This window comes from Trichechus manatus, unplaced genomic scaffold (genome assembly GCF_000243295.1).
Source record: "Trichechus manatus latirostris isolate Lorelei unplaced genomic scaffold, TriManLat1.0 scaffold00008, whole genome shotgun sequence".
Taxonomy (NCBI): domain Eukaryota; kingdom Metazoa; phylum Chordata; class Mammalia; order Sirenia; family Trichechidae; genus Trichechus; species Trichechus manatus.
Window position 1 is genome coordinate 15,600,999 of NW_004443944.1, and position 24,247 is coordinate 15,625,245.

The 24,247-nt window shown below is 47.6% G+C and overlaps 1 protein-coding gene across 1 annotated transcript in view; it reads left to right on the forward strand.

The window, feature by feature from the left end:
• PREX1 (phosphatidylinositol-3,4,5-trisphosphate dependent Rac exchange factor 1) overlaps positions 1 to 24,247 on the forward strand; it is a 138,880-nt gene that overhangs the window by 15,109 nt on the left and 99,524 nt on the right. The window contains exon 4 of the mRNA XM_023741468.1: positions 10,880 to 10,981. Coding sequence (XP_023597236.1) covers positions 10,886 to 10,981 — 96 coding nt within the window. The 5' untranslated portion in view covers positions 10,880 to 10,885. The remainder of the gene's footprint in view (positions 1 to 10,879; positions 10,982 to 24,247) is intronic.

Below are 24,247 nucleotides of genomic sequence, written 5' to 3' on the forward strand. Positions count from 1 at the left end.
AGCCGACAGAGCGAGAAAGCCTTCCCCGGGAGCTGGCACCCTAAATTCGGACTTCCAGCCTCCTAAACTGTGAGAAAGTAAATTTCTCTTTGTTAAAGCCATCCACTGGTGGTATTTCTGTTATAGCAGCACTAGATAACTAAGACAACTGGCTTAAGCAAAGGAATGAATTGACTCATTCACTTTTCTGGGAAGTTTAGGATGCGAGAGGGCTTCAGGTATGGCAGAGTCTAGGTTTTCAAACCGTTATCAGGAAATGTTCTCTTGGCTCTCTTCTCGTCTGCCTTGGCTCCATTCCCAGGCAGACTCTAAGTGGTAGCAACATGGCCTCTAGTAACTCCAGGGCCCCTTTCCCAGTAGTAGCAGCAAAAATCCTGCATCTGATGCTGATCCGCTCAGCTTGGCTCAAGAGCATTTCCCTGAACCAATTGCTGTAGACAGAACGAATCTGATTGGTCACCTCTGGAGCTAGAGGGCAGGACCAACTTCTGTCCTATTCCAGGGACTGAAAGTGGGGTGGTTCCCTAAAGGACAGTTGGTTTGTGGAAGAAAGTTGGGAATGGAGTTTGATCATTCCAAACACTAGATATCTGTGATGATCTCCCTACGGTTGCAGAGAGCTTTGGGTTCTCATTCATTATCTCCTTTGAGCCTCACAAACCGTTATCTCTTGTGTGTGAGTTAAGATATGTTTGTCTGCTTTGCAGATGCCCCAAATGACAGTGATTTAAACAAGGTAGATGTTTATTTTTCTCTTATGTCCATGTAGTCCGTGTATTCAGTCTGAGACTGATAATAGGGGATCCAGTGTCAAGGGCCCTTCTAAGTTCTTGTTCTACATCCGCAGGGTGTGGCCCTATTTACACGGTCTAAAATAGCGGTGGCACAAAGGTTAAGCGCTCGGCTGCTAATTGAAAGGTTGACAGTTTGAATCCACCCAGGATTCGCTGGAGAAAGACCTGATCTGCTCCCATAAAGATTACCTGTTGCCGTCAAGTCAGTTCAACTCATAGCAACCCTACAGGACAGAGTAGAACTGCCCCGCAGGATTTCCAAGGCTATAATCTTTGCAAGAATAGACTGCCACATCTTTCTCCCATGGAGTGGCTGGTGGGTTCAAACTGCCATCCTTTCAGGAATGCTTAACCACTGTGCCACCAGGGCTCCTCCTGTAAAGATTACATCCTGGAAAACCCAATGGGGCAATTCTGCTCTGTCACATGGGGTCACTATGAGTTGAATCGACTTGAAGCCACCCAACAACAGCATGACATCCACATTCCAGGCATTGGGGAAAAAAGTGGGAGGGGAGGAAGGAGGGCATCCCCCCTTTCTTTTAAAGGCACAACCAGGAAGCTGCATACATCTCTTCCACTTGGATCTCATTGGCCAACACTTAGTCACATGGCCATACCTACCTGCAAGGGAGGCTGGGAAATGTAGCCTTTATTCTGGGTAGCTGTGTGTGGTAGGCTGAATAATGACCCCTCAAGATGTCCACGTCCTAATCCCTGGAACCTGTGAATATTACCTAGTAAAAGTACCTGGCGTGTATGAATAATTTAAGGATCTTGAGATGAGGAGATTATCCTGGATTAGTTGGTTGGACCCAGTGTAATCAGAAGTTTCCTTATAAGTTGGAGGCAGGAGAAGTCACAGTCAGAGAAGGAGATGTAGTGACAGAAGTAAGGATTGGAGTGATGTGCTTTGAAGATGGAGGAGGAGGCCACAAGCCAAGGAATACAGGCAGCCTCTAAAAGGTAGAAAAGGCAAGGAAATAGAGTCCCCCCCAGAGCCTCCAGAAGGAACCAGCTCTGCCGACACCTTGGTTTTAGCCCAGTAGGCTCATTTCACACTTCTGACCTTCAGAACTGTAAGAAAATTAATTTGTGTTGCCTTACGCCACTAAGTTTGTGGTGATTATTACAGCAGCTGTAGAAACTAACACTGTGTGACCAACTAAATATTCTAATGTCATGGAATAAGAGTGTGTAATTGGGGGACAGTTCCTAGCCTTTATCATGGGTCATTTTGATGGTTCCTCTCTGAGGGGACATACCTAATAAGTGATTGCGCTTATCCTGACTTTGAATCTGTATCTTTACCTCTAAATCCCCTGCTCAGTCACAGGCACCCCCTCCTCCTCACCTTTATACTATTTTCCAACAGCACATACAGAACGCAGCACACAAAGATAGAACAATTATCTAACATAGCATAAGGAGTATTAGCCATGTGCCCAGAGAACTAAAATAGGTACTGAAATCCCTAATTGTACTTCTCCTGAACACACCGACTCCAACAAAATGTTGTTGTTTCAAAATGGTGCCCTTTTCCTTCACAAGTGAGTTTGTGCTACCTGACTCAGTTCCAGGGAGCATCTGATGAAGGGGAGATTGGCCAACTGATTTCCCTTTTTTTCTCAAGCGCAGTAAGCTTTCAGGATAGATACTTTTCATTGATGGTATGTGCAGCTTCACATTTTTGCATGTCTAGTCATAAAATTGTGCAAACAAAATGCACAGGTAGAGTCACCTGAGTGCAAGACCTCACGTGAACAGAGATGGCCAGGTTTTGGCGATCAGCCTGGTGACCTGAGGCAGCACCACCTTGCTCAGGTGTTGAGCTCTGGGCGGATGTTTCCATCCTCCAGGGGTGGCCCCCGGGACAGTGTGTGCTGGAGTGTGGGAAGGGAAGGGTCTGACTTTACCTTTTTTTTTCCCTCTCTCTCTCCTGCAGTCTTCCTGGTGGCCACACTGCTATTTCCTTAGCTGGGCTGGGTCAGGTTGGACGGGTAGGCTGTGTGGGACGCCAGCACATGTGCCATTTCTCTCCCTCCTTGCTGGCATCTTCCACCTTTTGGCCACCTGCAGAAGAGCAGTCATGAGCCTATTATGGGATGTTAAGGCTTTGGGGATAGACAGAATCTGGTTTTCCATTCATGATGTGGTGTGTACTAGCTGAGCAATGGGATGGGGCCTGCATCTTTCTTTGCCTCAGTTTCCTTGTCTGTAAAATGGGGATAATTGATTCATTCAACAACTTTTTCCTGAGCACCTACCATGTGGTGTAGGGCTCATTCCAAGTTCTGGGGATACAGCAGTGAATGAGGCAAGGAAAATCCCAGGTCCCATGGGGTGGCTGTTCTAGTGGGGGAGACTTATAAGATATGTCAAGTGGCGTTAAGTTCTCCAGAGGAAATCTACTAAGTGAAGGGCAAAAGTTGTTTTGATGGAGCTAGGGTGGTAGCTGCTATTTCAGATTGTTTTTTTGGGAAAACCATTTCTTAGGTGCCATTTGAAGAACGGCCTGGAGAGAGTGAGAGAGGTGGGTGAGGGTGTCTGGAGGGAAAGCATTCCAGGTAGAGGAACAGCAAGTGCAGAGGCTCTGAGGTAGGAGTGTGTCTGAGTGTGTTTGAGGAGTAACAAGGAGTAGTGGATATGAGCAGGAGCGTGGGAGGAGATGAGGTTGGAGAGATTGAAAGAAGCCTGATAATGAAGGAGCATTTAGTAAATGGAAAGAATCTGAGATTTTTAAAAAGCTCTGTTGATGTGGTGCAGCATACATGCGCTAAATGCACTGATGGCATGATGTACACACGTGTACACCCATGGAACCACCCCCAGGACCACGGCTTAGAACATTCCCATCACCCCAGAAGGTTCTCTTAGACCCTTCCCAGCCATGGCCTTCTCTGCCTCCAGAGGTAACCACTGTGCTGATTTCTCTCCTTGTAGGTGAGTTTTGCCTCTTCTAGGATTTCATATGAATGGAATCATGCCGGATTCTTTTGTATCTGGCTCCCTTTGCTCAACATAACATCTGCGTGCTTCATCCATGTTGGAGCATGTGGCAATGGTTTCGAGAACGTCCAGGTTCATTCTGAGTGGTATGGGAAGCTATTGGAGGTTTTGAGCAGAGGAGTGACTAGTTTACATTTTGAAGCTACCCCCTCGATGAGTGAGGTGGAAGCAGGGATGCCAGGGAGGGGCTAGTGCCACAGACCAGGCGGAAGATACTGGGGGCTGAGCACAGGGTTGTAGTGGTGGGCGATGTGGTCAGATTCACAGAGATTTTGCAGGAACAGCTGGCTTAATTTGCCAGATGGGTGGCTTTGGGGTAGAGTGCTAAGAGAGGAGTTGAACGTGACTGCAGGGTTTTGGCCCTGAACGGCTAGAAGAATGGAGTTGCCATTTCCTGAGATGGCAAAGGCTGGGGTAGGAGCAGGGATGGGAGGTAACTCAAAAGTTCTGTTTTGCATCTGTGAGGTTTCAGTGCCTGTTGGCAGTTAAGTGGGGATACCGGGCAGCCATTTGGAGATTTGAGTCTGGAGTTCAGAGAAGGGGCCAGGCTGGAGATACGAATTTAAGCATTTTCAGCATAAAGATGGTGCTTAAATCCATGCGTCTGGGTGAGATCAGCCAGTGTGGCCAGAAAGAGGAATCCAGGTCTGAGCCCGAGGGCTGCTGCCGTTCACAGGCTGGGAGAATGATGAGATTGAGACCTCACCTGAGTGACTTCTGTGAATTAGGAGGGTTTAAGGAGCTAATTATGGAGCCCTGGTGGTACAGTGGTTAAGAGCTATGGCTGCTAACCAAAAGGTTGGCAGTTTGAATCCACCAGCCGCTTGTTGGAAACAGTGGGGCAGTTCTACCCTGACCTATAGGGTTGCTATGAGTTGGAATCAACTTGAAGGCAACAGATTTTGTTTTTGGTTTTAAGGAGATAATTAAGGAGCCCTGCTGGCACCATGGATAAGAGCTCAGCTGCTAACTGAAAGATCAGTGGTTTGATCCCACTCAGCAGCTCCATGGGAGAAGAGACTGGCGATCTGCTCCCATAAAGATTACAGCCTAGGGAACCATATGTGACAGTTCTACTTTGTCATGGGCTGTCTATGAGTTGGAATTGATCCATGGCACACAACAACAACAAGAAGGAAGTAATTCTCAAGAGTTCTTCCCAAAGTGCCTGGCATTTAATAAGAGAATAGTGAGTGGTGACTGTATGTGCCAACATGCATCTGTCAGTTTGTCATACTGAGGTGGCTTGCTTGTTACTGTGATGCTGGAATTTATGCCACTGGTATTTCAAATACCAGCATGGTCACCCATGGTGAACAAGTTACAGCGGAGCTTCCAGATTAAGACAGACTAGGAAGAATGACCTGGCGATCTCCTGCTAAAAAAAATTGGCCAGTGAAAACCTTATGGATAGCAGCAGAACATTGTGTGATATAATGCTGGAGGATGAGCCCTCAGGTTGGAAGGCTCTCAAAATACGACTGAGAAGAGCTGCCTCCTCAAACTAGAGTCGACCTTAATGACGTGGATGGAGGCAAGCTTTCAGGACCTTCATTTGCTGATGTGCCATGACTCAAAATGAGAAGAAATAGCTGCAAACATCCATTGATAATCAAAATGTGGAATGTATGAAGTATGAATCTAGGAAAATTGAAAGTTGTCAGAACTGAAACAGAATACTTGAAGATCAGTATCCTAGGCATTAGTGAGCTGAGGTGGACTGGTATTGGCCATTTTGAATCAGACAGTCATATGGTCTACTATGCTGGGAATGGCAAATTGAAGAGGCATGGCGTCACATTTGTCATCAAAAAGAACATTTCAAGATGTATCCTGAAGTACAATGCTGCCAGTGACAGGATAATATCCATATGCCTACAAGGAAAACCAGTTAATATGACTATTATTCAAATTTATGTACCAGCCACTAAGGCCAAAGATGAAGAAATTGAAGATTTTTGCCAACTTCTACAGTCTGAAATTGATCAAACATGCAATCAAGATGCATTGATAACTACCGGTGATTGGAATGTGAAAGTTGGCAACAAAGAGGAAGGATCCGTGGTTGGAAGATATGGCCTTGTTGATAGAAACCGCGCCAGAGAATGCGTTATAGAATTTTGAAAGACCAACGACCTATTCATTGTAAATACCTTTTTTCAACAACATGAATGGCTACTATACACGTGGACCTCACCAGATGGAATACACAGGAATCAAATTGACTGTATCTGTGGAAAGAGACAATGGAGAAGCTCGATATCATCAGTCAGAACAAAACCAGGGATGGACTATGGAATAGACCATCAACTGCTCATATGCACGTTCAAGGTGAAACAGAAAAAAATTAAACCCACAAGAGCCAAAGTGCAACCTTGAGTATATCCCACCTGAATTTAGAGACCATCTCAAGAATAGATTTGATGCAGTGAACACTAATAGCTGAAGACCAGATGAGTTGTGGGATGACATCAAGGACATCATACATGAAGAAAGCAAAAGGTCATTGAAAAGATAGGAAAGAAAGAAAAGACCAAAATGGATGTCAGAAGAGACTCTGAGACTTGCTCTTGAACGTAAGGTAGCTAAAGTGAATGGAAGAAATGCTGAAGTAAAAGAGCTGAACAGAAGAGTTCAAAGGGCAGCTCAAGAAGACAAAGTAAAGTATTATAACGAAATGTGCAAAGACTTGGAGTTAGAAAACCAAAAGGGAAGAACGCTCTCAGCATTTCTCAAACTGAAAGAACTGAAGAAAAATTCAAGTCTGGAGTTGCAGTACTGAAGGATTTTACAGGCAAAATACTGAACGACGCAGGAAGCATCAAAAGAAGATGGAAGAAATACATAGAGTCACTGTACCAAAAAGAATTGGTTGACATTCAACCATTTCAGGAGGTAGCATTGACCAAGAACTTATGGTATTGAAGGAAGAGGTCCAAGCCGCACTGAAGTCATTGGTGAAAAAAAAGACTCTAAGAGTTGACAGAATGCTAATGGAGATGTTTCAACAAACGGATGCAACGTTGAAAGTGCTCACTCATCTATGCCAAGAAATCTGAAAGAGAGCTACCTGGCCAGCCAACTGGAAGAGATTCATATTTGTGCCCATTCCAAAGAAAGGTGATCCAACAGAATGTGGAAATTATTGAACAATACCATTAATATGACATACAAGCAAAATTTTGCTAAGGATAATTCAAAAATTGTTGCAGCAGTATATTGACAGGGGACTGCCAGAAATTCAAATCAGATTCACAAGAGGACATGGAACGAGGGGTATCATTGCTGATGTCAAATGGATCTTGGCTGAAACCAGAGAGTACTGGAAAGATGTTTACCTGTGTTTTATTGACTATGCAAAGGCAATTGATTGCGTGGATCATAACAAATTTTGGATAACATTTTGAAGAATGGGAATTCCGGAACACATAATTGTTCTCATGAGGAACTTGTACATAGACCAAGAGGCATTCATTCAAACAGAACAAGAGGATACTGTGTGGTTTAAAATCAGGAAAGGTGGGCATCAGGGTTGTATCATTTCACCATACTTATTCAATCTGTATGCTGAGCGAATAATCCAAGAAGCTGGACTATATGACGAAGAACACAGCATCAGGATTGGAGGAAGACCCATTTAACAACCTACAATATGTGATGAAACAGCCTTGCTTGCTGAAAGCGAAGAGGACCTGAAGCACTTACTGATGAAGAGCAAAGACTGCAGCCTTCAGTATGGATTACACCTCAACATAAAGAAACAAAAATCCTTACAACTTGACCAATAAGCAACATCATGATAAACGGAGAAAAGATTGAAGTTGTCAAGGATTTCATTTTACTTGGCTCCACAATTAATGCCCCAGGAAGCAGCAGTCAAGAAACCAAACGAGGCATTGCATTGGGCAAATCTACTGCAAAAGACCTCTTTAAAGCATTAAAAAGCAAAGATGTCACTTTGAGGACTAAGGTGTGCCTGACCCAAGCCATGGTATTTTCATTTGGGTCATATGCATACAAAAGCTGGACAATGAATAAGGAAGACTGAAGAAGAATTGATGCCTTAGAATTATGGTGTTGGCAAAGAATATTGAATATACGCCATAGATGGCCAGAAGAACGAACAAATCTGTCTTGAAAGAAGTACATCCAGAATGCTCCTTAGAAGCGAGGATGGCGAGTTGTCATCTCATATACTTCGGATGTGTTATCAGGAGGGACCAATCCCTGGAGAAGGACATCATGCTTGGTAAAGTAGAGGGTCATCGAAAAAGAGGAAGACCGTCAATGGGATGGATTGACAAGTGGCTGCAACAATGAGCTCAAACATAGCAAAGATTGTGAGGATGGCGCAGGACTGGGCAGTGTTTTGTTCCATTGTACCTAGGCTCGCTATGAGTTGGAACCGACTCAACGGCACCTAACAACAGCAACAGCCGTATGTGTGTGTTTTAAGGAAATAAAGTGAAAATCAAGTGAAACAAAAATCTAGAGTGTTTGGGGACAAGTGTAGTTGGTGGCTGTAACAGTCCTGTGAAAACTCCTTGATTCTGGACAAAGAGACAGGCCCCCTCTCCTGCCATGTTCTGGGTCCTTTGGAAAGCGCTCCCCACCTCAGTCTCCCCTGTCTCTGCCCGGAGCTGACATCACCAGGGTAGCTTGTGGCAAGTGCTGGCTCGGAGGACAAAGGCCTGCGTGTGAGCGCTGTGGGGGCTGGCATCTCCCAGCTGCCGTGGCCTTGGTACCCCATCTCTGCCTGGGGTAGACACAGGAGTGGGTGGACATGGGGTGGGAGCTGTGCAGCTCTTGCCCGAGCAGGAAGTTGGGGCCCCAGAGTTCTGCTTCTCAAAGCAGAGGGCCCATTTAGATCCCTGACAGGCAACAGAAGTGGCTCCGAATCTGGCTGTCCATCTGGATCCCACCCTTGTGGCTCCCTTATTCTGGGGTGACCCTGGGAGAATGAGTGACCCTCCGTAGCTTCAGTTGCCTGAGCTGTGAAATGGGACTAATAATGGTTTTCAGTTCGTAGGGTGGCTCACTTCATGGGTGGTGAGGATTAGAGCCCTTGGTGGCCTGCCTGGCACAGCGTCAGCTCTCCGGCAATGTTTGCAGTGGAAGATGATGATGATTTAAAAATTGTTATTGGGGGAAGAAAAAGCTTTTTCAGGAGGGGGCACAGAATGAGCCAAGGCAAGGGGGCTGGCAAAAGGGAGTATTGACAAGGGAGGGTGCAGGTGGACATTGAGTTGGTCGTGTGGACAGGAGCTGGTGGTGAGTGTGGGAGTGATGGTCTCCTGTATTTAGTTCCTGGTAAAATTTACTCTACAGGCCGAAATATAGGTGTCCATGTGCCAGTTCACATACCCACCTCCCAGATAAAGAAAGAAAACATCTTCAGTACCGCTGGAAGATATCCACTTCACTTTGCAAACCCCGTTTTCTTCCCCCCTCCCTCCATAGAAGCAATCCCATCTGAGTTTGGTACAGTTCTTGCCTCTGCATCTTTTTATATTTTACTGTATACATTCTGTCCATAAACAATGCCCCATTTTAAAAGCTTTATATATAGGTTCATGTGGTACATATCAGGAGCCCTAGTGGCGTAAGGTGCTCAGCTGTTAATTCAAAGGTTGGTAGTTCGAGCCCACCCAGCAGCTCCTCCGGAGAAAGACCTGGTGATCTGCTTCCGTAAAGATTACAGCCTGGAAAACCTTGTAGGGCAGATCTGCTTTGTCACATGGAGTCGCTACAAGTCGGAATTGACTCCACAACACGTAACAACAGCAGCAGTGTACGTAGCCTTCTGTTTTTCTTTTTGCTCAAGAGTATGTGTTTGACACTTATCCATGCTGCTATACATAGCTCTAATCCCCCCATTTTCACTGCTGTGTAGTGTACCATTGTATGAATCTGCTACAAACATTTTCCATTGATGGATATTTAGGTTACTTCCTGGTCTTTGCTGTTCCAAACAAGGCTGTTTTGAATGTCCCTGTTCCTCTCTCCTCATGCATATATGTGAAAGTTTCTTTAGACCAGGGGTTGGCAAACATTTCTGTACAAGACTGGATAGTGAATATTTTAGGCTTTGTGGCCATATGGTCTCTATTGTGACTACTCAACTCTGCCAGTGTAGCCAGAAAGAAGCCACAGATACTATGTAAATGAAGGCACGTGGCAGTGTTCCAGTAACACTTCAATTACAGAAACAGGCAGTGGGCAGGATTTGGCCCATGGGCCATATTTTGCCAACCCCTGTTCTAGACTGTATGCTAGCTTGCAGAATATACTCATGTTCAATTCTGCTTAACCAGTAACCAGTTGCTGTCGAGTCAGTTCTGACTCCTGGCAACCCCACGTGTGTCAGAGTAGAACCATATTCCATAGAGTTTTCAGTGGCTGATTTCCTAGATGTGGGTTGCCAGGCCTTTCTTACAAGGCATCTGGGGGTGAACTCAAACCTCCAGCCTTTCAGTTAGCAGCTGAGCATGTTAACCATTTGCACCACCCAGAGACTCAACTCTCCTTGCTTGTTAGTTCCTGTCGAGTTGATTCTGATGCATGGTGGCCCCCTGTGTGCAGAGTAGAACTGCACTCACACTCTATAGGGTTTTCAAGGCTGTGACCTTTCAGAAACAGATTGCCAGGCCTTACTTCCGAGGTGCCTCGGGGTATGCTTGAATCACCAACCTTTTGGTTAGTAGTCCAGTGCTTAACCATTTGCACACCACCCCTAGGGACTCCTTCAACTCCCCTAAACCAAAAAAGAAACCAAACCCACTGCTGTCGAGTCGATTTCCGACTCATAACGACCCTATAGGACAGAGTAGAACTGCCCCATAGGGTTTTCAAGGAGCCGCTGGTGGATCTGAACTGCCAACTTTTTGGTGAGCAGCCGAGCTCTTAACCACTGCGCCACCAGGGCTCCAGGTCTCAACTCCGCTAGGCGTTGCTAAATTGCTTCTAAAGTATTGTCCATAGCTGCATTTCAAGTGTTTCCCATGGTTGTTTGAGGGTGGCCGGGTCACCTTGCAGCCTTCAGCGAGTTTTAATGAAAGTCTTCTGTCCTTTTGCAGAGCTGCATGCTTCTGGGAGGCCGGAAGACCACAGACATCCCTTTGGAGGGCTACCTGCTGTCTCCGATTCAGAGGATCTGCAAGTACCCTCTCCTCCTCAAGGTGAGGTGCTCGCCGACTTCATGCCCTGTATGTAAAGTGATGGATGACCCAAGTCCGACTCGCTGAAGTAAAAAATAAAATTTGTTAGTGCAAGTAACTGCAAAGCCTACGGGTGGTGTTGGCTCTAGGCCAGGCTGGATCCAGGGTTCAAATAAAGTCCTTGGGACCCTGTCCCTTTCTCTTGTGCTCAGCTCTGCTTTCACGGTTTAGCTTTGTTTTCCGCTCAGTAGCAGCAGATGGCTGTAGTTACTCTGCACTACAACTTCTCAAGTTCAAGGTCAACAGGAAAGCACGACTGTCTCTTCTAGTAGCTCTAACAAAAGTCCTGAGAGTTTTGTCTCAGGCTTTGGCCATCTGTGGCCAGAGAATCTGATATGTGGAATGGTTTGGGCCTGAGTCTGGGCCTGAGTCATGGTACTTCACTCCTGAACCAGTCACTGTGAGCTGGGTAGTGTTGTGCTTTGATTGACTGAGACATGTCCAAGTGCTCCACTTCTGATCCAGTGGCAGTGAACAGGTCAGTCTTGGGCTTTGATTGGCTGAGACATGGTCAAGTGTTCCACTTCTGATCCAATGGCAGTGAGCCCAGCAATGTTGTGCTCTTATTGGCTAAGATCTGGGTCGGTGCTTCACCCCTGAACCAATCACTTTAAGCAAGGGAGCTCTCATTGGCTCACACTTGGGTCATGTTCTCCAATTTGGAACCAATGACTGGATTCCACAGCCCACAAGACTGTGGGTGGGACAGATGGACCCCACACCAAAGTCTGGGCTATTTGTGGAAGAGGGGAGGTAGATGCTGGATGGGCAAGCAGACCAGCACCCCCCACACACCTGCTGTTGCCTTCCCTCCCAGCCACCCCTGGCTTGGTTTTGATCAGGACAGACTGGGGGAAGATTTGGCTGCTTGTGTGGGCACCTGAGAAGTCTGGAGTCTCAGCCTCAGAGTCTGCTTCTGGGCACATCCCAAGCTGGACAGATGACCCTGCCACCAGCCACTGCTTTCAGCCCTTGGAAATGGTGGCTGTTGGCCCCAGCCTGCCCTGGCTCCGTCCTAAAGATCTCCCATCTGACAGCTGTTACTTGGCGGTTCCCTCCTGGGGTTATTTTGCCTGATGATGCTTTATTCCTGCACCTGCTCACAGAGCCTCACGTGTCCTCAGTCCATGAACCGGAAGGAGAGAGGAGGAGGAGGGCAGTAGGGCACTCCTGAACTTGACTTTTTGCTGGAGAAGGTGGGTGATGACTGGATGAAACTCTGGGCCGTCAGCTCTGCCCAAGAACTGTAATGTGTGCAGCTGGGGACAGGACAGCACAGTAGGGGGTGGGACGCAGCTCTTGCTGTGCCTACTCTGGCCTGGTGCTGTTGGTTCCTCACAGGGGTCCCAGAAGTTCTGCAGTTGTTCTGGCAGCTGCTTTGATCCCTGAACAGATATTGGAAATGTCATTGCCCAGCTCTTCACCTTGGTCTGGAAGAAGCTCCAGGTGGGGCTTGTAAATTGTTGGCCTGTGGATTGAATTGAGCTTCCAGATGTGTTTCATTTGACCTGTTTGGTGTTTGTCTTCAAAACTTGAATTAGTTGCCAGCATTTAAGAGGCACTGTGATGTAGTAGTTTAGAGCAGGGGTTGACAAACCATGGCCCATGGGTCAAATCAAGCTGATGGCCTCTTTTTGCACAGCCTGCGAGCTGAGAATGTGTTTACATTTTAAAGGGTTGTAAAGAAAAGAAAAAAAAAAAAAAGAATATATGGCAGAGGCTGGATGTGGCCGGCAAAGCCTGAAATATTTACTTTCTGGACCTTTACAGAAAGAAATTTGCTGGCCTCTTGATTGGAGCCCAGCTTTGGAGCCAACTGCCTGGGTTTGAAGTCTAGCTCTGCCACTTACCAGCTGTCTGACCACTTCTTTATGCCTCAGTTTCCTCATCTGTAATATAGGGTTTGTATTAATAGTACGTATAAGGATATTGTGATGATTAGACATGTACTTAATTCTTGCAGCAACTTGATGAGTTAGGCACTATGAGTACCCCCATTTTAGAGATGAGGCAACTGAGGCACAGAGAAGGGAAGTGGCTTGTCTAAGGCCACGTGGCTGGTAAGCAGTAGAAACCATTGAGCCTGGCAATTCATTTCCAGAGCACTGCCCCCTAACCACTAGGCAGCATTGCTTGTTGAGTAGTGCCTTGGAGAGTTCAGTGGCCAGAGCATGGGTACTGGGGATGTTGACCTCCTTAATTTCCTAAATGAGGGTCTGGGGAAGTTGGTGCCCTTGTGTTTCATGGCTCGGTGGCTGGTCTGCTCCCTCCTCCCAGGGTTCCAAGACCTTCAACATCTGACCCATTAGAAGAACTGCCAGCTGTAGCCCTGGAGCCGGGTCCAGGAGGTCCCCTAGGTGTCAACCGTTTGGTTTCTGGATCTTGGGGAAGTCGGGGGATCCCAGCAGAGACTTGGAGCAGTAGCTTCTGCCACATATTTTAACCATTTTGGCTGGACCTGCATGTATGGGTAGACTAACTCTTGGCATGAGGCCTGGGGGGTTCCAAGCCCTGCTCACCCCCTGGGGCCAGAGTTTGGTCTGGCAGGATTCCTGGGCTCTGGATTCCCAGGAGAGCAGAGAGACCAGGGCCAGAACTACCAGGAGCTGAAGGGAAACTGTGATGAAGCCAGCTGTGGGTTTGCTTTCCTGACCAGGCAGCTGTTTACACTGCCCCGTGTGCACTCTGAGGAGGCACGCTCCACTTCCTCTGTCTCCAGCTGTGCTTATTGGGCGGTGAGAGCACCGGGGGACCAGCCAGCAGGGCCTTGGGTTCCTGTGGGGACACGCCATGCTCCCGACTGACAGAATTGCTCAGTATCCTGGCCTTTGGCACCCGCAGCTGGAACGTTTGCATCAGAGAACAGCCGGGCCTGAGGGGAGCTTTTCATGCCCCTCCACTTCCTCTTCCCATCACATTTTCCAGTGAGTCTTAAAGATGATCCCATTAGCTTGGGGCAGCGGAGCTTAAGCCCCCAGCCCACCCCCTTTGGCCTTGTAGATTCCAGCACCCTCACAGATGTCCCTGTGGCCCTCTGAGGCCCCTTGTTTGAGCTGAACTCCGAGTCACGTAGGTGAACAGGGTAGAGGAACCTGGGTGGGTGAGAGGAAAGAGGCAAGAATGAAAGCCTCTTTGGGAACAGCCCCAAAAGGGTGAACTTGAACATTACCTAAGAATAGCTGGAACATTCTATTTCAGCTCCTCAGCCCAGGCCTGGGATAGACAGTTGGCATTTTCAGTCTTTGCTGAGTTTTCCATTGACGTTTCCAGGGAAATGATTCCGTTTGGGGTGATGTCCCTGGCGCTTGGATGGCTGGTGTCCGAGGAGTGCCCTGCCTGTCACTGACTGCCCTGATGGTGTCCAGATCTCGTGGGGGCCCCCACTGTGCACTGGCTGTGGTGCAACTCGGGACCCACACAGTTGTGAACAAGATGGACCCGTCCCCGTGGAGCTTCCAGCCTTGGACTGGGCACTAGGAGGGCCTGGGGCATAATGGAAGTGCATGAGGTCGAGGTGGTCCTGGGGCACACTGGGGGTGCACACGCTGTCTAAAGAGGGCAGCGGCCATTCCAGCACCCGCGGGTTCCCATTTGCCTCCTACCTCTGTGGCTGCTGCTTCTCTGTCTCCTTGCAGGTTTCCTCAGCTCCCAGACCTCTAAGCGTAGCTGGACCCCAGGGCTCTGTCCTGGCCTTTGCTCTCTCTAGACCCTCTCTCGTGGCAGCCTCATCCACTCCCGTGGCCACTTGTTTCTTTAACTATGTTCACAGGGTTTTGCAATCATCACCACAATCCATTTTAGAGCATTTCCACCATCCCCCAGAAGAAATTCTGTACCCATTAGCAGTCACTTCCTCTTTTCCCCCAGTCCCTCCAGCCCTTGGCAACCACTTATTTACTTTCTGTCTGTATGGATTTGCCTCTTCTGGACAGTTCATATAAATGAAATCATATAATACGTGTGTGGCCTTCTGTGTCTGGCTTCTTTTACTCAGCATAATATTTTCAGTGTTCAGCCATGTTGTAGCATGTGTTAGAACTTCATTCCCTTTCTTTCCCCCCAAAGAGTCTGGATACAATAGTAGTATGTTGTGATCATAGACCCAGGGACACACGCAGTCTTTTACAGCCTTTGCAATATTACATCCTATTCTGTTTTTGCTGTGCAACCATCACCCCTGTTTCCAAACCTTTTCCATCAAACTCTTTACCCATGCAGCAATAACTTCCCATTCCCCCTCCCCCACATCCCACTTCATTTCTTTTTACGACCAAGTAATATTTCATTGTGTGAGTATACCACGATTTGTTTATCCATTCATCAGTTGATGGACTTTTGAGTTGTTTCCTTTTTGGCGATTATAAATCATGCTGCTATAAACATCTGTGTGCAGGTTTTTGTGTGGATGCTCACGTGGCTTTAAACTCCATCTCTATGCGGAGGACTTCCTGCCCAGACCTCTCCCCTGAACTGCAGACTTGTCCTTCTGCCCAATCAGCTTCTCCACTTGGATGTCTAACAGGCATCTCCTACTTAAAATGTCTGCGCTAAATGCTTGGTTCTTCCCCCAGGCCTGTCACACCCCTGTCTCAGCAAATGGCCCCTCCATCCTTTTAGTTGTTTAGGCCAAACTTTGGCGTTATCTTTGCCTCCCCTCTTTCTCTCAGCCGACATCCAGCCCATTAGGAAATCCTGCTGGTTCTACCTTCAAGATCTATCTGGAGTCCAGCCACTTCCTAACTCCTTCATGCCCTCTCTCTGCAGGACCACTGCTGGAGCTTCCAGTGGGTCTCCCTGCTTCTCCCCTTGCCTCCAACAGTCTTTTTTCAACACAGTAGCTACATGAATGTCAGTTCATGTCACTCCGGGGGATCCTCACTCACTCAGTAAAATCCAGATTGCTCACCATTGCTGCCTACAAGACTCTGCTTGATCTAATCCTTGTTTCCTCTCTGACCTCCTCTCTTTCTCTCGCCCTCCCTCACTCTGCTTCAGCCAGACGTGTGTCCTTGCTGTTTTGTGAGCACGGCAGGCAGGTTTCTGCCTCATGGCCTTTGCACTTTCTGTCACCTCTGCCTGGGACACTGTTACCCTAGATATCCTGAGGCTCCCTCCCTGCCCTTTGTCGGGTCTGTGCTCTTCAGATGTCCCCTCCTCAGAGAGGCCTTCCCTGACCACTCCAGGTAGGCAGGCGGCCTTTGCTATTCTCTCTCCCCATACCCTGCTTTATTTTCCTTCATAGCACGTCTCGGTGGCTCACATTGTCTTATGTAACTGGTGTGCTCATTGATTTTCCGCCTCCTCAATTAGAACATCAGCTCCACAAGGGCAGGGGTTTGGATCTATTTTGTACATTGCTGTTTTCTCAGTACCGAGAATAATGCCTGGCACTCAGTGTTGTTGTTAGCTGCTGTGGAGTTGGCACTGACTCATGGTGACCCCATGAACAATGGAACGAAACGCTGCCTGGTCCTATGCCATCCCCTTTATTGGTTGCAGATCAGACCCTTGTGATCCACAGGGTTTTCATTGGCTGGTTTTCAGTGGTAGATGGTCAGGCTTTTCCTCCTAGTCCATCTGAGTCTGGGTGCCTCTCTGAAACCTGTTCAGCATCACAGCAACACGCAGCCTCCACTGACAAGCGGTGGCTGCTCGTGAGGGGCATTGGCTGGGAATTGAACTTGGGTCTCCTGCATAGAAGGTGAGAATTCTGCCACTGAACCAACGCTGCCCTCTGGCACACAGTAGATGCCCCCTAATTACTCGTGGAAGGAGTGTGGAAATGCCACCCCACTGATGCCAGCTGTTTCCGAATCTGGAAATTGGGACTCTTAGGTGAAAGCTCCTGATTTTCAATTGTTGGTTTGACTCAGAAATTGTCAACCATCGTGAGGCCAGACAGAGCATGTCCTGGGGCCTGTCCGTCCGGGACAGGTGTGTCGGGTGTTGTTTGCAGAATGGCAGCCCAGGGTGTCGCCTTGGGTTAGTGCGTGATGTCTGGAGTCTCCTGGGCCACCTGTGTTTGTCTGTGGGTGACGAGCCATCACCAAAGCTCAGTGTGAGGCACTTACTATTTGGGTCTCATCTCTGTCTTCCTGGCAGGTCGGAAGTGTGAGTGATACTGGGGTCAGTGCCCCTGGGGATGGAGAAGGACCGTTGCTAGGGAGGTGTTGGGATCAAGTCTTGGTGGAGGTGATGGCTGCAAGTGGTGTGTTTTTCACTGGATGGGTCACATACCACTCTCAGTTCTCCTAAGGATTTTAGGTGGCACATGAGAGCACTTCATATGGGATGAGAAGGAGGAGAGAGGGCAGCATTAGCAGACTGTGACTCGCGCAGTGAGAACGATATTCTCTTAGCAAATCCCTCTCAGTCTTCCTGGTTACTTCCAAGACAGAGCTAAGTTGATGCTGTAGTGTCTGGAGTTTTGGAAGTCATTTAGTCAGCAAATATTTATTGAGCAACTATTAAGTGTCAGGCATTGTTCCAGGTGCTGGGAATGTATCAGTGAACAAAAACAGCCCAAACCCCTGTCCCCATGGAACTGAAATTCCATACAGATAATAAATGAATAAATAGGAAGCACATGTGCTCTTTTAGATGGAATGGTGCTGTGGAAAAAATATATCAGGCTGAGAGGGTTAGTCAGGACCAGGGGTGATTCAGGGATATGCAGTTTTAGATAATGTGATCAGGGAAGGTTAGACTGTTGAGCAAAGACCTGAGGGAGGTGAGGGAGGGGGCCATGCGTGTACTTGGGGGAAGATTGTTCCAGGCAGAGGTAACAGCATGTGCAAAGGCCCTGTCTTAGTCATCTAGTGCTGCTGTAACAGAAATACCATCCACAAGTAGATGGCTTTAACAAAGAGAAGTTTATTTTCTCACAGTTTAGAAGGCTAGAAGTCTGAATTCACGGCGTCAGCTTTAGGGGAGGGCCTTCTCTCTCTGTCAGCTCTAGGGGAAGATCCTTGTCATCAATCTTCTCCTGGTCTGGGAGTGTCTTAGCGCAGGGACCTCAGGTCCAAAGGACGTGCTCTGCTCCTGTCCTTTCTTGGTGGTATGAGGTCCCTCTCCTCTCTGCTTGATTCTGTCTTTTATATCTCAGAAGAGATTAACTCAAGATACAACCTAATCCTGAGATTGAGTGCTGCCTCATTAACATAACTGCCTCTAATTCTGCCTCATTAACATCATAGAGGTTAGGATTTACAGCACATAGGATAATTACATCAGATCACAAAATGGTAGATAACCACACAATACTGGGAATCATGGCCTAGGCCAAGTGGACGCACATTTTTGGGGAACACAATTCAATCCATAACAGGCCCTGAAGCAAGAATGTGTCTGCTGTGTGTCAGGAACAGCAAGGAGGCCAGCGTGGCTGGAACAGAGTGGGTGAGGGAGATAGTAATAGGGATGAAGTCAGGAGGTGATGGGAGCCAAATTGCATAGGGCCTTCTGGGCCATTGTGGGGTCTTTGCCTTTTCTCTGAGTGAGTGGAAGCCGTGGGAAGTTTCTGAGCAGAGGAGGGACATGGTCTGCCTTGGTTCTGACAGGGTCCCTTTGTTTGAGTGTGGAGAATGGACTGCAGGGGTGAGGGTAGAGGCAAAGAGACCAGTGAAGAGGCAGGAGATGATGGTGACTGGACCAGGGAGGTGCCGGTGGAGGTGGGTGTGTTTCATGAGAGCTGCCTCTTCACATCATTTGCCCATTTTCTATTGGATAGTTAGTTGTCTTTATATTGATTTGCCAGAGCTCTTTATATATTATTCTGGGTACTTTGAGTCATCTTTTTGGAGTTCTCTTCTGACTCTGATGTTAAGAAATGAGTCCACCCATCTGCTGAGGATCTAGCATTGTCACTGTCTACTGAGCAGGCACAGGAAGTCAGAGGCCTCATCACTGTGGCCCTGTCTGCCCTGGCTCCCGTCCTGCCCTGACCACAGTGCCTGCTCCTCCATCCTGCCTCTTGTACTGAGCACTGACACCTTGCCCACAGCTGCCCCAGCACCCTAACCTGCACCAGCCTCAATTCAGGCTCCATCCTGTGTGTGGTGAGCAGCTCTAGCCTCGGGACATTCGAGGAATGAAACACCCCTCCCACAGCATGGGGGGCCTGCTTCTTCCTCTTGCTTGTAAAGCCAAGCTCAGATTCTGCCTCTTCCAAGCAGGCTTCCCAGATCACCCTTCCTGGGAGTCCTGCCTGCATTCGACTTTGTGCCACACCGTGTGTGGTGAAGAATCTGGATTCCGAAACCCACCTCCATCTCTTCTTAGCTGTGGCACTGAGGGCAAGTCACCGAGACTCTCTGTGTCTCCATTTCCCCATCTGTGAAATGAGGATGATAGTTACTGCCCAGGATTGCTCTGAAGATTACATGGGACAGTGCATGACACACTTTGCATTAGTCATGCTTGGTAAATGTTAGCTACTCTAATATTGTAATAATTTTCATTTTTATCATTCCCAACTCCTGCACTTACTAGCTGTGCCTGTTTGGGAAGTGACTTAAGAACTCTGTGCCTAAGTTTCTTTCTCTATCAGCTAGTACCTAAGTCATGGGTTGTTGTGACGACTAAATAATACATGCAAAGTGCTTAGAATACTTAGTAAGGATTAGCAATTTTTATTGTCTCAAAGTCTAGTTTGTCTACTATCAATGTAACTACAACTGTATTGTACGGCCAAACAAGCTGAGCAGCATCTGGTCCCTACGTGGCATAGCTCGGGGACCTAGGCTCAGAAAGGGGAGGCGACTTGCCCAAGATAACAGAGTGCATCCTTGTCCAAGCCAGAGCATGAACTCCCAGGCCCAAGCCCTCTTCCCACTGTCTCTCCTTCTCCACCTAGAAGGAAGCGCTTTTAAGACCTGTGAGCATTATGTCCTTGCCCCTATTAATTCCTCCTCTGTGGGCCTACAGTTTTCCCAGCTGTGGAGCAGTGGCTGAAAGAGTTCCATCGGAAGTATGTTTGCATGAAGTTTGCATATGATTTACATGCATGGAGTTTTGCTCTGCTGCGTGGGGCAGCTTTTCACTTCTGGGTTTTCTTGGACTTCCAGATGTTTTTCGCTTCTTGATTTTTTTTTTCAAAGTGGTGGTGGGTTTCCTCAGCAGCTCCTCATTTGCATCTTGCTGTTGCCCTGGATATGTATGGTGCATGGGGACCCCAGAGTGGGAAGCACAGGAGAGATCTCAGTTGGGAGAGATCACAGTCAGCTTCCTGAGCTTAGATGGTGGAGCCTGGGGCAGACGTCTGTGTGAGCAGAGACAAAAGATGGAATGCAGAATTAGCTCTTCCTTGGAGCTGGCTGGGAGTCCCTGATGGTGCAAGTGGTTAACGTACTTGGCTGCTAACTGAAAGGTTGAAGGTTCGAGTCCACCCAGATGTGCCTCGGAAGAAAGGCCTGGCTATCTGCTTCTGAAAAATCAGCCATTGAAAACCCTACGGAGCACAGTTCTAATCTAACACATATGGTGTCGCCATGAGTTAGAGTTGACGGCAGCTGATCTGGTTTTGGAGTTGACTGAGGTATCACAGATATTGGGCACTGCTCGGTTTGACCCAGACCCCAGCAATAACTTCCCATCCCCACCCGCCAGGCTGGCCTTGTCTCTGTGGAGAGGACATGATGGTTTCACAACCCCTTTCTTCCCCGTGGCCCTTTCTGGGCTTCCCACCAAGCCCAAGTCACAGCGAGTAGTAGACCCAAGTCACAGCGAGTAGTAGATATTGCCATGTCTCCCAGCTTTGTTTTCACAGTGGGTCTGTGGATCTGTCTTTTTATGATTCTGCTTGCCAGTGTCTGGAAACCTAAATTACTGTCTTTATGACCTTTATCTTTTTAACTTTGAAAACTTAATTTAAACTTTAACCCATTGCTGTTCAGTCCACTCCAGCTCATAGCCACCCTAAAGGACAGCGTAGAACTGCCCCATAGGGTTTCCAAGGCTGTAAATCTTTACAGAAGCAGACTGCGACATCTTTCTTCCATGGAGCGGCTGGTGGGTTTGAACCACTGACTTTGCAGTTAGCAGCCGAGCACTTAACCACGGTGCCACCAGGGCTCATAATTTAAATTTACTAATTAAAGAAGAATAAGAAAAGCAAACTGGAAAGACCCAGGATAGCAGGGCTTCGAACCGGTTCAGAACGGTTCAGTCATTGCCAGTGTAAATGAGGGCAGCGTACACGTTGCATAGTAACCAAATCTGTTCCCTGTGAGATTTTGACCCGAGTGGGAAACGAACAGTGGTGCCTCACTCACAGACGGCAGCCGACCCCGCTGCTTTCAACGAGTGTTGCTCTGCACAGTCTTGCCAATAATCTGATCTCCTGCATGGATCTTGAAAATTTCAGGAGCTTGATGGAGGAGATTGGATTATTGGCATGTCTGTGGAGAGTGACACACATTCAAAGAGGCATAGTCGGCCGCCATCTTTGAGCGGGGCACTGCTGTTTCCTACTTGGGTCAAAATCCCATGGGCGGCAGATTTGATTACTATGCAATGCCTACACTGCTTTGTTTACATCGGCAGTTACTGAACCTTTCTGAACTGGTTCAAAGCCCTGCAGGATAGGTATAGCTTCAGGCAGAGCTGCATCCAGGAGCTCAGATGATACCATCAAAACTCAGTCTCTTTCCATCTCCTGGCTCCATTTTCCTCTGTGTCAGCTTTATTCTCAGAATGCTCCCCTCTCATGGTGGCAGCGTTGGTCACCAGCAGCCTCAAGCCTTTATCCATTCGGCGCAGCCACCTGGGGAAAAGAGAGCGTGTCCTTCCCAGCAGTGTCACCCAGAGTCCCAGGCCTGAAGCTCATTGATCAGCTTGGGGCACGTACTCTCCAGTTGCCATGACTGAAGCCAGCACCCCCACCCCCACCGGACTCCATGGCCTGAGAGAGGGGTTGAAAACACAAGGGACTCTCTGCTGCATCTCCTTTCCCTCCCCTCTCCTCCATGTTCCTCCTTTCCGTTCTCCTCCATGTTCCTCCTTTCCGTTCTCCTCCTCTTCCTCTGTGCCCCCTGCTCTCCTCCCAGCCCTCCCCTGGGCCCCTAGCAAGAAAGTAGGCACTTGCTGCAGCCTGTTGGCTCGTGGCCTAATTTGGCCTGGAGTTTGAGGCCCTGTGTCCCTCTGCAAACTCTGGTGGCCTCACTGGGCAGGGACCACACCTTTGACGCACGATGGGGCTTCTGAGAGAGGGCACCAGCGGGCACCTGCTTGGTAAATGTGACTGGCAGGCAGTGAGGGAGATAACACATCTCACGGAAGCGCCTGTTCCTCTGCTGTGACATCCTCTCTTCTAGGAAGCCCTCACCTCGGCCCCACTTGCCAAAACCACACTGCGCCCCAGGGGCGGATGCCCTGGGCACACTCTCTCCCCACTCTGCAGTCAGTTTTTTGTTTTTATGTTTGGTTGATACACATTTATTAGTTCTTTAAAATTATAATAGCCATCCACAAAACTACTACCCAAAACAAAATCCAAAGTCTTAATACTAATCTACATCTCACCAATGGTTTTCTGTCAGCCCATCTCCCTTGCCTCCCCTTTATATATACTTTTGATTTTTTTTATTTTTATTGTGCTGTAAGTGAAAGTTTACAATTCAGGTTAGTTTCTCATACAGAAGTTCATACACATGTTGTTATATGACCCTAATTGCTCTCCCTATATTGTGACAGCACACTCCTCCTTTCCACCCCATATTTCCCGTGTCCGGTTCAACCAGCTCCTGACCCTCTTTGCTTTCTCATCTCGCCTCCGGACAGGAGCTGCCCATTTAATCTCATGTATCTACTTCAGCTGAGAAGCACACTTTTCACGAGTATCATTTTACGTCCCATAGTCCCGCCTAATCTTTGTCTGAAGAGTTGGCCTCAGGAATGGTTTTAGTTTTGGGCTAACAGGGAGTCCGGGGGCTGTGTCTTTCGGGGTCCCTCCAGTCTCAGTCAAACCATTAAGTCTGATCTTTTTACTAGAATTTGAGTTCTGCACACCACTTTTCTCCTGCTCCTTCAGGGACTATCTGTTGTGTTCCCTGTCAGGGCGGTCATTGGTGGTAGCTGGGCACCATCTATTTCTTCTGGTTTCAGGCTGATGGAGTCTCTGGTTTATGTGGCCCTTTATGTCTCCTGGGCTAATATTTTCCTTGTGCCTTTGGTGTTCTTCATTCTCCTTGGCTCCAGGTGGGTTGGGGCCAGCTGATGCATCTTAGATGGCCACTTGCTAGCTTTTAAGACCCCAGGCGCCACTCACCAAAGTGGGATGCAGAACATTTTCTTAATAAACTTTGTTATGCCAATTGACCTAGATGTCCCCTGCAACCATGGTCCCCAGACCTACTCCCCTGCTACTCTGTCCCTTGAAGTGTTTGGTTGTATTCAGGAAACTTCTTAGCTTTGGTTTAGTCCAGTTGTGCTGGCTTCCCCTGTAGTGTGTATTGTCCTTCCCTTCACCTAAGATAATTCATATCTACTATCTAGTTAGTGAATAACCCTCTCCCTCCCTCCCCACTCTCGTAACCATCAAAGAATGTTTTCTTCTGTGTTTAAACTTTTCTTGAGTTCTTATAATAGTGGTCTTATACAATATTTGCCCTTTTGAGACTGACTAAATTCACTCAGCATAGTGCCTTCCAGATTCTCAGATTCTTCCATGTTATAAGATGTTTCATGGATTCATTGTTGTTCCTTATCGTTGCGTAGTATTCTGTTGTGTGAGTATACCATAATTTGTTATTCATTCATCCGCTGATGGGCACCTAGGTTGTTTCCATCTTTTTGCTATCATGAACAGTGCTGCAATGAACATGGGTGTGCAAATATCTATTTGTGTGATGGCTCTTATTTCTCCAGGATATATTCCAAGGAGTGGAATTGCTAGATCGTATGGTACTTCTATTTTAGCTTTTTAAGGAAGCACCAGATCGATTTCCAAACTGGTTGTACCAATTTACATTCCCACCAACAGTGTGTAAGTGTTCCAGTCTCTCCACAACCTCTCCAACATTTATTATTTTGTGTTTTTCGGATTAATGCTAGCCTTGTTGGGGTGAGGTGGTATCTCATTGTAGTTTTGATTTGCATTTCTGTAACAGCTAATGATCGTGAGCATTTCCACCTGAATGTCTTCTTTGGTGAAGTGCCTGTTCTTATCCTTTGTTCATTTTTCAATGGGCTTATTTGTCTTTTTGTTGTTGAGGTTTTGCAGTATCTTGT